Below are 16,817 nucleotides of genomic sequence, written 5' to 3'. Positions count from 1 at the left end.
CTGTGGTACAGCAGCTGGGGCGCTGCCAGTTGGTCCCGTAGCGCCGCTCTGGGCGCTACTGGACCAACCGGGCAGCACCCCAGCTGTTCTGCCCCAGGCTCCTGATTCAGCCACTGCTGGTCAGATTCAGCAGCGGCTGAATCAGGACGCCTGGGGCAGAGCAGCTTGGGTGCTGCTGGGTTGGTCCAGTAGCGCCGAGGAGTGGCGGCGCTACTGGACCAACCCAGCAGCACCCCAGCTGCTCTGCCCCAGGTGTCCCCAAGTCAGCCGCTGCTGAAACTGACCAGTGGCTGACTACAGGAAGCCCCTGCCCCGGGCTTCCTGGAATCAGCCGCTGATCAGTTTCAGCAGCAGCTGACTTGGGGATGCCTGGGGTTCTTAAGTTGAATCTGTATGTAAGTCAGAACTGGCGTCCAGATTCAGCCGCTGTTGAAACTGATCAGTTTCAGCAGCGGCTGAATCTGGACGCCAGTTCCGACTTACATACAGATTCAACTTAAGAACAAACCTACAGTCCCTATCTTGTACGTAACCCGGGGACTGCCTGTACAGACTCAGTAGAAGGTAAGCTTTCGGTTGACACCTCACATGGCCCCCTTTGTACCAACTTTTGGGGCAAACACCCCCCCATGGGTGCAGCAGTGAACTAGCTGCTTCCCATAAAATCCAGTAATGGTCCGTCACACGGACTCAACATTAACATTGGTTGTTTGGAGAGTATGTGGTGGAGTAGGTATGATGCGAGGTATCCTTCCCCGGGAGCCAAGATCTCTGCCCGTTCTGGGGAGGAGCGCTATTGTGTAGCATGGTTTGGGAGCCAGGGCAATAATGGAAAGCCTTACAGAGAGAATGTTGTGTAATAAGGAGACAAGGGCCTGACCCATTGGGCAGCCATTTACACCCGTGCAAAGTGTGTGCTAATGGCATGCAATTCCTGTCAGCACAATTCATCCCTCCAGCAAGCACCTTGTCCCTTAGCACGCACATGACAATCTGCCTGCGTGATCCACCAGTCTGTGTTCCTGTCATGCTGCTCACCTGCACGCCATTAGTGGACACCCACTTTGGGAGCACCGCTCTCTCTGGCATGCCATTTTACTTGGCCCCACATGCCCCTGACCAGAGCACCTCAGCCAGAGGCTGCCCAAAACAGTCTGCCAGTCTAAGCAAAACTCAGTGTGTCACCCCATCCTCATAGGCTGCGGGTGGCAGATTTGGCCTGGCATGTCAAGGAGGAGGCAGCACGGGGGCCAAATCTGAGTGGATGACATTGAAACCTGGTGTGCAAAGTTACAGCATCACTCTACTTTAGTCTGCACGCTCCCAGCGTGCTGGAGGGGCAGCTGCCTGTAGCTGGAGAAGCCTCTGACCCACAACCACCTCACACTGCAGCTCAAGCAGCCAAATCTCCCGGCAGCCCATCCACCTGGCACTCGATGCCCCCTGCACCCAGACACCTTTGGCACTTAACTACCCGTCAGCCTGTTCCCCTAGCCCTTCTCCCCTCGCAGCCAACCCTGACAGCGTTGCTGATGGGGGCCTGCAAAGCAGCTGTGGAGAGTAGGGAAGATCGGGTTGGCTGCTATGAATTGGATTAAAAACTGCCCACAGGTTTCCATACCACAGTTCTGCAGTCGCCCCTTGAGCTAAGGTGTCGAGCGGCACAGGCAGGGCTCCCTCTTCCTCCATTATCATGATTTATCTAGGCCAGTGGATCTCAAACCCTTGTATTGGTGGCCCCTTCTGAGCAGCAAGCCTACGAGTGCAATCCCCCCCTTATACATTTAATGCTCTTACAAATGCTGGAGGCAAAGTGGGGGTTGGGTGACGGCTGACAGCTCGTGACCCCCCATAACAACCTTAGAACTGCTGCCCAGGAGATATCTGGCAGAGCACTCTCAGCCTCCCACAGCCAATAGCAGGTGTTTCTATAGGTAGTGCACATCTGCCCATGCTTTGGTGCACATAACAAAATGTATTCCACACACAACTGGAAAAATAGAGGGAACATTGGGCTGTAGGCTTTGTACTTAACCAGGCTCTCCTGGTTATGGAAACTATCCAAGCTGCTTCCTGTAGCTGCAGGCTGGTGCTTAAGACCAGCAGTGTCCCACACAAAGAGTATGTCACTGGTGGGATTACAGCATGTGGAGACGTACCTGAGATGGCGCTGATTGAGTTCAAGGGACCTGGGCCTGGCCTGTGCCAGTTAACTTGGGCACGTGGGGCTCAGGCTGCCGAGTTATTTGATTGCAGGGTTGGGCTGGGGCCTGAGCTGAGTGCTCCAGTCACATTTCTGATTGCGGCGTAGACCTTGGCAGCTGCTTACCGTGTCTCTAGTTACAGCTCCCTAGTAGGAGGTAACACTGCATGCTTCCAGTGGTGATTCCCGTTACATGGTGAGGGCTATCAGCCACCTATGTCCTCTGAGTCTTCATCTCCACCCTGGCTGCATTCCATCCCCTGTCCCCTTCGGCCACTGGGGCGTCTTCCCAGGTCAGCAAAGGCTGCATTAGATGCTGTAGGCTGAGCTTTGCAAGACGGGTATGAACATTTGATTGGTTTTTTGTTCTATTCCAGTCACACGGTGCCCTGAACTGAGAGGCCTGGAGCCAGTTCTTATGAATTGCTCCCACCCTCTGGGACCTTTCAGCTACAGGTCAGCATGCCGCTTCCGCTGCACTCCGGGCTACTTCCTCAATGGGACAAGCAGGGTGCAGTGCCAGCCAGATGGGCAGTGGTCAGACAAGATGCCTGCCTGCCAAGGTACATTGTTTTGCTATTTGGAGCGGTGCTTTTCCCTGGCAGTCCCTTTGCTGGAGCAAGACAACTGGGCGAATGTGGAGCGGCTCAAGTGGGAACTCAGCATCTCCGGGGTGGGGAAGGAGTTCTGTGGGCTGGCAAATGAGGCTGGGCTTGATATCAACCGGAGCAGGACCTTTTGGGGGCAGTTACAGCCCTTTGCAAAGCAGCACACTTCAGTGAAAGCAGCAAGCACTAGAGCTGCACACAGACGGGGTGACCAGTGGACACCAGACACTAACCTGCCCAGTATCCTGTCTCTGGCAGGAACCAGCACCAGATGTTGCTGGGGAAAGTGGAAGAAGCCCGGGGCCATCATTACCCATATACAGATTATGCAGCTGTGTAGGGTACCTGAAAATTTGGGGCACCACTAAGTCTTAATGTCCATCCACCTGCCTCTTCCTATCCCGTTCTATGATTCTGCTTCCTCCAGAGAGGATCTAGTTCACTTAACAGTGAAAAAGCCTGTGCCAGAGTGATTAGCAGAACCCTGAACCTGTGAAAGAGCCATTCGAGTGGTAGCAAAGCCATTTAATAGGCATTTGCCAACCCCTATCAGTTTCTGATTTGACTGTGTTAGACTACAGGACCTTAGTTTAAAATTCATTTTAAAAATATTTCATTAGTGTGCTGCTGATGATTATAAAATTCCATCTCTAAAAACTTATGCCCCCCAGCTCCCATCGGGCATAGGGGCACTAGTTTGAATTTAAGTGCAATCGAGGATCTACCTTAAACCCAAATACCCTGGCCCCACCTCCTTCCTGCCCCTTTTCTGGGGCCCCGCCTCTGCTCACTCCATCCTCCCTCCCTTTTCCCATCCTCCGTCCATTCCACCAGGCAGGGGCAGAAGGTTGGGGCACTTGCTCTGGTCTTTGAAATGTGAGAAGGGCTCTGAGCTGAGCCTGGGGCAGGGGGCTGGGGAGCAGGAGGGGGTTCAAGATTGGGGCAGGGGTTCGCAGCTTGCTCCAGCTGGGCACTGCTTACCTCAGGCTAAGGCAGGCTCACCCCTGCACCACTCTCCAAAGCAGCCAGCAACCTCCCTCCATCCCCAGCCCTGTTGTGCTCCCCCTCCATTCTGTGGAGACAGAATCCAGGGTGGGAGGGGGCACCCTGACATCAGCACCCCCTCCTCTCCCTTCACTGCTCTGCACAGCAAGCGGGAGGCTCCTGGGGTGGGGGCGGGAGGCAAGCTGTAAGGCAAAGGGCAGGAGATGTGCAGCAGTGGGGCGAGGGGCAGGTGAAGTGCGGCCACTTGGCAGCCTCTTGGCCAAAGCAGTCAAGAGCCCCTGTCAGGGGCTCCAAGATCCACCAGTCGATCCTGATCGACTGGTTGGTGCCCACTGGTGTAGGGCCGCATAGATCATAAGCGTGGCCCTGAAGAAGCCCCACAGCAGGCAGGTTTGGAATGGTTTGTTCCACTCGTTGGGTTGGCTCAAGCAGGGGAGCACCCGTCCCTCCAAGACTCTGTATCTAGTGCAGTGGTTCCCAAACTTTTCAGCATCATGCCCCCTTTTGGATTTTTCAGAAACTCTAATGCCCCCCCCCCTTTCCCCAACAGCAGCAAAACTTGTTGAATAAAAATAAAGGAACTGACGGGGGCTGAAAAACAAAAATAGCAGCAAAACTTTGGAGGCGGGGGGGATTGACGGGGGGGGGAGGCTGGGTTGCCTCGCGCCCCCCCCAGTTTGGGAACCCATGATCTGGTGTTTGCTGATGCCTTGCTGGGCCTAGAGAGTATTAGCACTTGGAGTCAGAGTGTCAGCAGCACACTGGCGTGCTAAGCGTATTGGATTGGAATTTGCCACCTTCCCTTTCACTGAATATCCCCTGGTGCTATGAGGCTGGGAAAACACTCTCCAGGCGTCATTTATCGGGGCCCCATCTACAGCAATGACCCAGTGTCCCGCCTTCGCTTTGTGTCTCTAGCCAGCCTGCTTTCATCCTGCTCTAGATTTTCCTTATTATGCTCCATCCAGTTTCATTTGCATCCTAACCATTTGGTTGGTTTGTTGGCGGCCGCAGCACAGAAAGCAGAGCAGTGTGCGCCATCAAATTGTCCTTAGCGATGCCCACGTCGATTTCCTGAGCTCGCACAGCTTATGTAGAACTCCAGTATGATGTAGGGTGGTTCGAGTTATTCTCTCCAGCCAGAAACGGCTGTGTCCACGCACCTTTTACATGGATGTAACTGGGTGGGCAGGGGGCCATATTGCCCCTCCACACTGCAAGTCCAGGTAGGCACAAAGTGATACAGGGAGCTAATCATCAGGGAAGTGCAGCCACTGCACATAGCACCAGCCTCTTCCCAGTGGGGGGGCCCAGCTGGGCCTTAGTGCCCCCCCCACTAGGCCTGGCCAGTGTTCACAGCCCTGCCCTTGCTCCTCCTTTTCCCCAGATGTCCTGTCCTCTCTAGCCAGGACAGAGGCTGGAGCTGGGCCATGGTAAGAGCCTTCCAAGGAGACCAGGCCACTGTGGAGAGCCCTTGGCCCTCCAGCACAGGGGAGGCAGGGTCTTGGGGAACGATGAGGGGACCACAGAAGAGGCAGGGCCTCAAGAGTCTCTACTTCTTCTCAGGCTCTGGCACTCTTGCCTCCAGCACATATTACTTGGAATTTATCTGACTTAGGAGCAGGACTCCTGGTAACTTTCGGTGGGATTCAGGAGTTTTACGCTCTGATTGTTAAAGGTCCAAGTGACTCAATACAGCTAGGTCACTTTTCAAAAGTGGCGGAGTCCTTTGGAGGGACTTAGCTGTCCAAGTCACGGAAGGCCACATTTTAACAAGTATTGGAGCACCTAAAGATTCAGACAGGGGCCTAATGAGAGTGTCAGGGGCATCTAACTTCCAGAGTTCAGCACCTCACCTGTTTAGGTGTTTTTGTGACTCCCACTAGGGCCTGTTTGTCTCACTAGGGACCTAAATACCTTTGAAAATCTGGTTCTAAGTCCCTTAGGCACAAGAATGGCCATACTGGATCAGACCAAAGGTCCATGTAGCCCAGTATCCTGTCTGCCGACAGTGGCCAATACCAGACGCCCCAGAGGGAGGGATCACAACAGATAATCCTGATGTGATCCCTCCCCTGTCACCCACCTCCAGAGAAACAGAGGCTAGGGATACCATTCCTACCCATCCTGGTTAATAGCCATTGATGGACCTAACCTCCATGAATCTATCTTGCTCTTTTTTTAACCCTGTTAAAGTTTTAGCCATCACCGCATCCTCTGGCAAGGAGTTCCACAGGTTGACTATGCGCTGTGTGAAGAAAAACTTCCTTTTGTTTATTTTAAACCTGCTGCCTATAGTTGGGATTATTTTTTCCAATGTTCATTATTTTACATTTATCAACATTAAATTGCATTTGCCAGTTTGATGCCCAATCACTTAGTTTGGTGAGATCTTTTTGAAGTTCTTCACAGTCTGCTTTGGTCTTAACTACCTTGAGCAGTTTGGTATCATCTGCAAATTTTGCCACTTCACTGTTTACCCCTTGCTCTAGATCATTTATAAATAAGTTGAATACGATGAGTCCCAGGATAGACCTTTGGGGTACCCCACTAGTTACCTCTCTCTATTAAGAAAACTTACCATTTATTCCTACCTTTTCTTTCCTGTCTTTTAACCAGTTATCAATCCACAAAAGGACCTTCCCTCTTATCCCATGACAACTTACTTTACTTAAGAGCCTTTGGTGAGCGACCTTGTCAAAGGCTTTCTGGAAATCTAAGTCTACTAAATCCACTAGATCCCCCTTGTCTACCTGTTTGTTGACCCTCTCAAAGAACTGTAGCAGATTAGTAAGGCATGATTTCCCTTTACAGAAACCATGGTGACTTTCCCCCAACAGATTATATTCATCCATGTGTCTTACAATTTTATTCTTCACTATAGTTTCAACTAATTTGCCCTGTACTGAAGTTAGACTTACAGGTCTGTAATTGCCAGGATCACCTCTAGAGCCCCTTTTAAATATTGACATCACATTAGCTATCTTCCAATCATTATGTACAGACTCTGATTTAAAGGATAGGTTACAAACCACAGTTTATAATTCCGCAATTTTCAATCTGGGACAATTTCTCAGATTTGTCTCCTAAAAAGAATGGCTCAGGTTTGGGAATCTCCCCAATATCCTCAGCCTTGAAGACTGAAGGAAAGAATTAATTCAGCTTCTCTGCAATGACTTAATCATCTTTGAGTGCTCCTTTAGCATCTTCACCATCGAAGGGCCTCACTGGGGGTACATCTACATATAATTAGACGTATCAAAATTGCTAATGAAGCTGGGATTAAATATCCCATGCTTCATTAGTATAAAAATGGCCACCACTTTTTTTTGGCATGGAGCTTTGTTGGAGAAAAGCAGCAGTCTAGAGGCTGATCTTTCGAGAAATAAAGCCTTTTTTGAAAGATCCTGTAAACCTCATTTCACGAGGGATAAGGGATCTTTTGAAAAAGGCTTTATTTCTCGAAAGATCAGCCTCTAGACTGCTGCTTTTCTCTGACAAAGCTCCCTGCCGAAAAAAAGCAGTGGCCATTTTTATGCTAATGAAGTGCGGGATATTTAAATCCCTGCTTCATTAGCAATTTCGATGTGCCTAATCTGCATCTCTTTGTCAGCAGAGAGATGCAGTCTAGACACACCCTTGTTGTTTAGCTGGCTTCCTGCTTCTGATGTACTAAAAAAAATTTTGCTTTTACTTTTTGAGTTTCTGGCTAGCTGTTCTTCAAACTCCTTTTTGGCTTTTCTTATCATATTTTTACACTTAATCTGACAAAGTTTATGGTCCTTTCTATTTTCCTCACTAGGATTTGACTTCCATTTTTTTAAAACATATCTTTTTATCTGTCACTGATTCTTTTACATGGTTGTTAAGCCACGGTGGCTCTTTTTTGGTTCTCTTACTGTGTTTTTTAATGTGGGGTATACATTTAAGTTGGGCCTCTATTATAGTGTCTGGAAAGTTTCCATGCAGCTTGCAGAGATTTTTCTTTTGTCACTGTACTGTTTAATTTCTGTTTCACCGACTTCCTCATTTTTGTGTAGTTCCCCTTTCTGAAATTAAATGCCACAGTGCTGGGCTGCTGAGGGGTTTTTCTCCCCACAAGGATGTTAAATTTTATTATATTATGGTCACTATTTCCAAGTGGTCTAGTTATATTTACCTCTTGAACCAGATCCTGCGCTCCACTTAGGACTAAATCAAGAATAGCCTCTCCCCTTGTGGGTTCCAGAGCCAGCTGCTGCCAGAAGCAGTCACTTAAGGTATCAAGAAATTGTATCTCTGCATCCTGTCCTGAGGTGATGTGTACCCAGTCAATATGGAGATAGTTGAAATCCCCTATTATTATTGAGTTTTTAAATTTGATAGCCTCTTTAATCTCCCTTAGCATTTCGTAGTCACTATCACTGACCTAATCAGGTGACGGATAATATATCCCGATTGCTATATTCTTATTATTGGAGCATGGAATTTCTATCCATAGAGATTCTATGGAACATTTTGGTCATTTAAGATTTTTAATTCATTTGAGTCTATATTTTCTTTCACGTATAGTGCCACTCCCCCACCAGCACGACTGTTTCTGTTCTTCTGATATATTTTGTACCTTAGTATGATTATGTTCCATTTGATTGTCCTCATTCCACCAAGTTTCCGTGATGCCTATTATATCAATATTCTCCTTTAAAACTAGGCACTCTAGTTCACCCATTTTACTATTTAGACTTCCAGCATTTGTGTATAAGCACTAATTTGTCACTAATTATCCATCTGCCATTCCTTGATGCATTAGACTTTCTTTTGATTGTATCTCATCTGATCCGACCCATATTTCCATCCTCCCCTCCTGACTAGAACACAGAGCATCTCTATTAATAGAATTTCCCCTAATTGACATCTCTGTTCAATCCATGTGCACTTTTGAAAAATTTACCCCCAGTGATCTGAACCCTAACATGTTGGCCTGGGAATTTATTTCAGAAGAGGCCGCTTCTTATTTCAAGCAAGTTCTGCTTTACATGGGTGTTGGAGCTGTGGCCCTTGTGGCTGTGTTGCTGACAAGTATACCCATAGTTCTACTAATCAGGCGTCTCAGTGACAAAGGTAAGACGTGCATGGCTTTGTTTGCGCCTTTGGTTACTGCTGAGGGCATTTGCCTTGAAACAAGTGATTTATCCTTGGAAGTGCAGTTAAAGTCAGAAAAGTGATTCAAAATGGTCCCTTATTAGTCCACGTGGCTCATCCCTAAAAAGACATGACAAAATGAGAGAAAGGGAGCCCTATCATCCCTGTTTTACAGAAGGCAAAATGAGGCTTGTTGAGATGAAGGGGCTGAGTCAACCCTCACTAAAGTCAACAGAACCAGTGTGGCTGCTGCTGCTATTTTCAGGAAGGTCCAAAAGTCTAAAATACAGAAGACTAGCATGGTATTGTTGAAGGAGACTCCCAGAGAACCACCCTACGATCTACCAGAAACTATTTTTTGGAGGGTAACTGATGTTCAGTAAACAAAGCCCCAGCATAGAGATAGAAGCACTGTGAGCTGCATCTTGTTTTCCTGGGCCTCCAAATAATAATTTCACCTATCCCAGAGACCTTGCCTCTGTACCCCTTGGTTCAGATGGCATGTTTAAGGTGGTCCCAGTTCTCTTCCCTCCTTCCAGGCCTGGAGTGTCACCAGCTGGAGTGGGGCATATGCACCCGAGCACAGTCCACTAACCACCTCAGAGCGTTAGGGTGAGAAACTGCTTCAGCCACATGCTTGTCATATCCTTCACTGATAAGGTCTGTTTTGTTGTTGTTTCTACTCCATCCCGGGGATGTTTCAATTCCATCATCAGAGGAAACAAAAAGGCTGCTGAATCCTACCAGGTAAGAGCAATGTGTTCTGTGAGCTTACCACGCTAACTTGTACCATGGCTTTCCCAAGTACTGCAGCTACCAGGAAGCTTGCCAGTCCTATTTTTCCTCAACCACCCTTCGACAAATTTTAGCCTTTTCAGTTAAACATTCATGACCAACTCAAAGGTCAATTTTCTGAAAGCCTGCATAGGAATGTTTTGTAGTTTCAAGCGCAAGATGTGTAAGCCACTTTCTCCCATCATAAAATGCCAGATAGTCCTTACATGAATAACTCTAGTGCTGAATCAGCTGGGGCTATAAAGCTAAGTTCTGGCAGGGAGATTGACACCTTCTCAAAATGGGCTTTGAGACTTACAATGAAAACTGGTTTTGATTAGACCCAGTGATGAGCCTTTGCAAATCACATTTTGTGCATATGCAGAGGCATGATAGATGGGTTTTTAACAATGATTTGCCAGGGTTCCAAAGACAGGATGCACTTTTTTGCATGTGTTGCTAATGAGACTGCATGCACATTAGAAACAATTGGTCAGTAGATGCTGACAGAGTGAACTAGGGCTCTATTGGAGTCATGCCCAGGTCAATGGGATTGTCTTGCCTGCTCTGTGTATGGATGATTTATTACTAATTTCCAGTTTTTAAAATAATAGCCATTTCTTCCATTTGGTCCTTTAAAAATTGCAGTTCCAGGGGCCTCTGTTAATCTATATTGTGAGAATTTAAAGTGTGTTCCACCATAGAGCCAAAAACATCATGGCATGTAGTCCCTGAGCGTGACCCATCTTGTCCATGGTGTTGTTTTATTAGACCTGGATTTCTGTGCAGAGCAGGCTCAAGTCTGGAAGGACAGTATAGGCTTTGTAAACAATAAACTGAAGAATGGCTCAAAAGATGGTGTCATTAATTTCATTGTTGTTGGCTTGTAATATGGATCCATATGAAGACAGGTACAAACTTGGAGTATAGTCATGAGTGGTTGGTTACAGCATTCCATTCAGGAGATAGAAAGGCTCTGATAACACAGGCAGTGCTTCATTTGGGAAAACATGTAAATCTGCAAGAGCTGTCATATCTGAGCCTAATTCATACTTTGCAGAGGGTGGAAGAACGAGCTCCTTAAGAGAGAAAAGGCCTTTTTGGGCCCATGTTAGGGGTTCTCTCATTTCCTATCACTCCAGGCTTATACCAGTGTGTTTCTGTTGTTGTCTAGTGACCTGGGAGCAGCTGGTGTCTTTACAAATGCTGCGTTTGACTCCACTTTGTAAGGTAAACTGTCAAAGAAATCAGTCTTGAAATGCAAATTTATTTCTGAGAGACAGGGCGAGTGAGATAATACCTTGTATTGGACCAGCTTCTGTAGGTGAGCGAAACAAGTTTTCAAGCCACACAAAGCTCTTCTTCAGGCCTGGGAAATGTACTCCAACCCTCTAACTCAGTGGTTCTCATGTTCTGCGACCCCCTTCTGACAACAAAAATGGCTACATGACTCCAAGGGAGGAGACCTAAGCTGGAGCCAACTGGCTTGGGTGGAAGATGGGGGCGGGGGGCAAAGCCAAAGTGAACCCTACTGCTAAGGGGCAGGGGAGCCAAAGTACAAGGGCTTCAGATGGGGGGGAGGCTGTACCCTGAGCCCCACCAGACAGTGCTGATGCCCTCTGACTTTGCCTTGAGTCCCAGGCAGTAGGGCTCAGGCATTGGCCACAGGAAGTGGGGCTTGGGCCTTGCCTTCAGCCCTGGGCCCCAGCAAATGTAACACTAGCATTGGCAACACCACTAAAACACGGTGACACCCACTTTGGGGTCCTTACCCACAGTTCTCAAATGCTCCCTGCTCTAAACGCAAGATGGAACAGTGTTTAGCATAAGTAATTAGCATCTATACCAAGGGACCATTCAAGGTAAAGTGGCCCATTGTCACCCCTGCATTGTCACAGGACAAAAAACTTTAGTGGGTAGCAGATTGCTGTCATGAGCCATAATCCTGCTCTCTGTTTAGTAGTCCATGATTTTTCCTGTCTAGCACAGTTATGAATTTAAGCTCCCAGGCTCATCTCCTGCAATGTTGTGTAGGTTTCTTTTGGGGATGAGGACAGAGGGATCAGATATACAGTGATTGCTTTGTGTGGTCCCTTACATTTTGTGCAAACTACTTATGCTTAACAATCTCCTCCATCCTGCATCTAGTTGTGACACTCTAGCTGTCTTTTCTAGACCTGAAAAGCTCTGTGTGGCTCAAAAGCTCGTCTCTCTCACCAACAGAAGTTTGGTTGGTCCAATAAAAGATATTACCTCACCCATCTTGTCTCCCTAGTAGCCTGGGATCAACACCATGTATATGGATTTTAGTGATAAACACAAAAGTCTACTCTTGCCTCTGTTAAAACAATCTCACATTGGAATGAAACGTTTATTTTTATTGTAAATGTGACTGGAATACACTGGCCAAGAGGGTTTTTGTCTTCTCTTGTGTCTGGTTCATATTTGTGAATGAGTGACAGTTGCCAGCTAGAGAAGTTATCTCTTTAGCTAGCCTCTGCTTTTGGTGCTGGTTTCAATCCCCAGTGACAACTCATGGGGAAAAACTTAAAACTAACACTGCTACCCCTCTGAGACTTTTTAACTCATGGGGAGGGAACCTGGGCTAAAGAAGTCCAGTTAGCTGGTGACAGTAACTTACCTTGTTACAGCCCTGGCTGAGTCTCCACTCTGGACAGTCACTAATCTGCTGTATGGGGCCCAACCTTTGGTTTCCTTTGTGGGTACTAGAGTTTATAGTTTAGATCTTTGGGGACAACATGACAGTTAAATCAAGGAACACAGTCTATAAACACTCACTTGACTCTTAGATGGTACAAGAGTTACAGATCTAAGGCAAAATAACAAACATCTGCACACAGTTCTCTTCCTCCAAGAGGTCACCTCTCCTTTTAATCATCTGGGGGTTGGTTAGGGTTCTTGTCGGCAGGCAAGCCTCCCGCCCCTCCCTCCAGCATGTCTTCTTTTCTGGCAGTGCTAGATCCCTTGTACAGGCAGTATGTGTCTGTCAGGTGGTCAGCTGGAGGAAAACAGCAGTTCAGTCAGGGAGGGAATTCCAGCATCTCCCTTTCCCAAACAGGTGTCTGTGGCCTGGCTTACAATTTAAAAGTTCAGTTGATCTAAGCCCTTGTATAGACAGCAGTAGGTCAAAAGAAGAATTCTTCAGTTGGCCTAATTATTACCTCTCAAGGGGGTCAATTAACTAGTGACAGGAAAACTCATTCTGTCAATGTAGCAAGATCCTACAATACAGTGCTACAGCAGCACAGCTGCCAAACTCAGCTACACCGCCTACGCATCACACTTCTTCAGGCACAATCTGTTCACTATGTGCCAGGACCCTGCTAGCAACCAGCTGAGCTAAGTCACAGTGACTGTTATAATTACACATTATATTGCACATAGCAAAATGGAATTTGTAAGTTAACCCAGACATAGTCGCCAAATGGTCATAATCTCTTATGTGAACCAGTCACTAGAAGCAGACAAAGACCATCTTCTCCAACTTGTCACATGAGAGTCCACTGTGGTTTGATGTGTGTTTATTTTACTGTCTAAACTACATGCATTACTGAATAGGATTTCAAGTAGGGATATTAAATTTAGATTAATTGGCTAATCGTATAGTCAATGCAATTTGCATCAACTATTCAATTAGTTGATAAGGGCGCCTCCGTCTTTGAAGTGTAGCAACAGCCCCAGGGCTGTTGCTACATTTCAAAGGCGAAAGGCCTTGGGGGGAACACAGAGCCAGCAAAGAACTCAAGCAGTCTTCTGCTGGCCCCGTGCTCCGCACAGCATTTCAAAGTGGCAACGCACGCAGCACTGCCGCTTTGAAATGCCGCATGCAGCCCGGGGCCAGCATGCGGCCTTTCAAAACGGCGGACCCTGGGCTCCACACAGTGCTGCCACTTTGAAACTCTGCATTCAGCAAGAGCCAGTTGCACTTGGCGTTTCAAAGCAGTAACACAGTGTGAAGCCAAGTGTCTAGTCCCAGGCTCACTGTGGCGCTGCTGCTTTGAAGCACCCTCCCTTTTCCCCACTCTTGTTGCCTCTTTCTGATAGAGGCAGCAGGGGGTGGGGACTAGTCGACTAGTTGTTCACATCCTTAGTTTCAACCTGTGTATCATGGCCATCCCCCTTTCTCTGAGGGCAAATGGGAGGAGTGTCATGATTTTTTTTAATTGTGATATGGGGTCATGACATGGAAAAGGATGAGAACTCTTGTGCTAGAGGAACTGGTACATCATGCGTTCTAGCCTGGCCCTAAAAAGATCTCTAGAAGCTTCAATACATGAGCACAACTCTTCTCCCTATTCACTCCACAAGCATGTGAATAACTCAGAAAGGAACAAACTGAGCTTTGCCAAACACTACAAAGAAACTCTTCTTTGGGTGATTTCTTCTTCTCTTATTCATAGCTAAAGTGAAAGGTGCCCCCAGGAAAGAAGATCACTGGAAGTGAAAGGACCTGAAGATGGTACTCGTGCCTCAATCCTTTTAGAAGATGTTTTTATAGTTTACGGCTCAGATTTGTCATCCTCCAGTGCAAGAGTTCATAGCGACTGACAGGGATTAAACTAACCCTGGTACACACATCCAGTTCTGATCTGAAATCTGAGCTTGTTCTCCTCTGACACTGGACTTTGGTTCACCATCTAGTTGTATCATGTAAAGGTCCCCAAGATATTTTGTTATTTCATTCATCTCCCTATCTAATGCTCTGAAAGGACCTCCAGACCTGGGGCCTCGTACCTAAACCCTCAATCGCTCACTTGTCCCAGCCTGACCATCATAATATTCAACAGTCACAAAGAATTCCATATCTTCTAAGTGCTTGAGGAGTACATTGTTACTGTTCTGCAAAGTGTCTGTCACCTCCTAAGGTAAATTGGCTAAATTGTGTATTCCTTCTGCCTTGTTCTCCAGAAGTGCTTATTATGCACAGCATATGGGGTTTTTTGGAGTATTGCTTTTTTTATAGGTCAAACCTGATGCTTTTTTGTTACTGGTGAACTATGACAAGTTTTGTACAATAGCTAGTAGTGAGACAAGTTATCAAGTCTCAAGTTACCACTTGCCCTTTACAGACATTTTCCAGCTTCTTGTCTTCTTTCTTTGCCTGTGCTGGTGGATCATGGTGTTGCCCCACCTGCACTGGAACATCTTGCAGAAACAGAGCAGTTGGAGGGGACAGCCCTCTAAGAAAGAGACAGCTGGCTGGAACTTGAAGCTGTGTTGACTAGGGAACGGAGACACGAGACAATGTTACAGAGGTTGCCATTCTTTGCCTGAATGTCTTCTTGAGATTTTCAAGCTGGGATCTTCCTCCTCACAAAAGCCTGGTATGATGAGCAATAGCTCAGTAAGCAGACTTTGGAGGCTGACTTATTCCCTTCATTAAACTCATACACCTTCACTAATGCCATTGGCTTTAGACAGGAAAACTTAAGCATACAGTGATTTGATTTTTTTTTTCTAGGCAGCCTCTATTAGTGTTTCTACAGGTTGAACCTCTCTAGTCCAGCACCCTGGGGATGTGACTGGTGCAAACCAGAGAATTTGCTGAACTAAGGGAGCTCAATGCAGAGTGCCAGCAGGTCTCTACAGGCAGGGGAAGTATGAGTGTGAGGCAAAGCTCATGCTAAGCTGCATGGCAGTGCCGCTGTCTAGCTGCTTAATCAGCCCCACCTCGGGGCACAGGGCTGCCACGCACAGGGTTGCCTGGCTGTGGGAGGGACACCTTTTCCTCAGCTACAACTCCTCCCTGCTGGGGACGGAGGAGAGCGCCTCTCCCAGCCAGTATGGATGGGACATTAGGAAGGAAGAGTCACTGGGGAGGGGAGGGGAGTTTGGGACAGCCCATCTGAAGAGAAGACAGACTGCTCTCATTATAGCAGCTGGATATGGCTGCAGCTACCTATGAAAAACCCAGCAAGCTCTCCCAGTCCTTGGCTGGGCAGGGACAGTGAGGGCAAGGAAGCAAACTGCATGCAGTGGGTGGGTGACATACGGGGTGGGTGGGTGCTGGCAATGGCGAAGTGGGGGTGGGGAGTTTGTTTATGGTGTGACCTCCTGACTCCCAGCTGAGCTGCAGCTGCCTGTGCCTACAACTCCAAAACAAAAGGTGTAGCCAGAAGGGCCCACTTGGGTGGGTAAGAATTAGAGGGGGGAGTGGAACAGGAGGGATAGTGGGGTAAGTCCCGACCCCACTCCCTGGCTGGAGCACCAGAGCAGAGTGAAATATGCGCTGGCCCCGCTCCCCAGTGCTCACCCTTGGCTATGCCCTGCTCTGAAAGGCAGGATGCTCTTCCAGTCTCTGGCAGGAGCCGTGTGTAGGGGAGCACAGATAGCATGGGGCTAGGTGGGGGGAAAGGCTGTTAGTGGGTCCCGGCGTCTGTGCGGTTGGGGGGGGGAGGGTAGTCGGCTTGGGCCTATCCTGACTCTCGTTTGGTCTGCAGCAAGAGTCAGACCCTTTCTGTCTCAGCACAGCAGTCCTAGCTAGGCTGCAGGTGCAGGGGAGAGACAACAGGGAGGCAGGCTGCATGGGGAAGGGTGCCAAAATTTCAGGTGGGTTTTACGGGCATGTAGCTACATGGGAGATGGGGTGCTGCTGGGGAAATTCCTTTGTCTCATTATTGCACCAGAGGGAGCATAGATAGTTCAAGTAGATCTTTCCTTTTGCTTGTTGAGGCTGGAGTGAGGAGGACTTGGTACTAATTATCAACTGACTGATGTCATAATTACAAGATCTGAAATATGCCAGGAAAAATATGATGAGGGAAAGAATAACGTAGCACTCTGTTTTCCACTGTTAGACTTAAAGATAAACACAAAATGGTGAATCCTCTGCAGTTCTATATAAAATATGTGTTTTCCTAGTATGGGCAGGAAGAGATACAGAACGGGCTCGTCTACACTGGCCCCTTTTCCGGAAGGGGCATGTTAATTTCAGCTATCGTAGTAGGGAAATCCGCAGGGGATTTAAATATCCCCCGCGGCATTTAAATAAAAATGTCCGCCGCTTTTTTCCGGCTTTTAGAAAAGCTGGAAAAGAGCGTCTACACTGGCCCCGATCCTCCGGAAAAAGCGCCTACTTTGAAGTA

At 47.8% G+C, this 16,817-nt stretch overlaps 1 protein-coding gene across 7 annotated transcripts in view; it reads left to right on the top strand.

Moving 5' to 3' along the window:
* Positions 1–16,817, top strand: part of LOC102462153 (P-selectin-like) — a 42,520-nt gene extending 25,703 nt beyond the window's left edge. For 5 of the 7 annotated variants that reach the window (XM_075937097.2, XM_075937098.2, XM_089780661.1 and 2 more), the window contains 5 exons: positions 2,581–2,766; positions 8,794–8,916; positions 9,654–9,684; positions 10,886–10,941; positions 14,133–16,815. In XM_075937097.2, the coding sequence (XP_075793212.2) occupies positions 2,581–2,766; positions 8,794–8,916; positions 9,654–9,684; positions 10,886–10,940 (395 nt within the window). In that variant the 3' untranslated portion in view covers position 10,941; positions 14,133–16,815. Of the gene's footprint in view, positions 1–2,580; positions 2,767–8,793; positions 8,917–9,653; positions 9,685–10,885; positions 10,942–14,132 lie in introns of all 7 variants that reach the window. The other 2 variants (XM_075937096.2, XM_089780662.1) reach the window with 2 other exon arrangements.

This window comes from Pelodiscus sinensis, chromosome 9, assembly GCF_052426305.1.
Source record: "Pelodiscus sinensis isolate ZL-2025 chromosome 9, ASM5242630v1, whole genome shotgun sequence".
In the NCBI taxonomy this organism is placed as follows: Eukaryota; Metazoa; Chordata; order Testudines; family Trionychidae; genus Pelodiscus; species Pelodiscus sinensis.
This window is presented reverse-complemented; position numbering and strand designations above follow the sequence as displayed.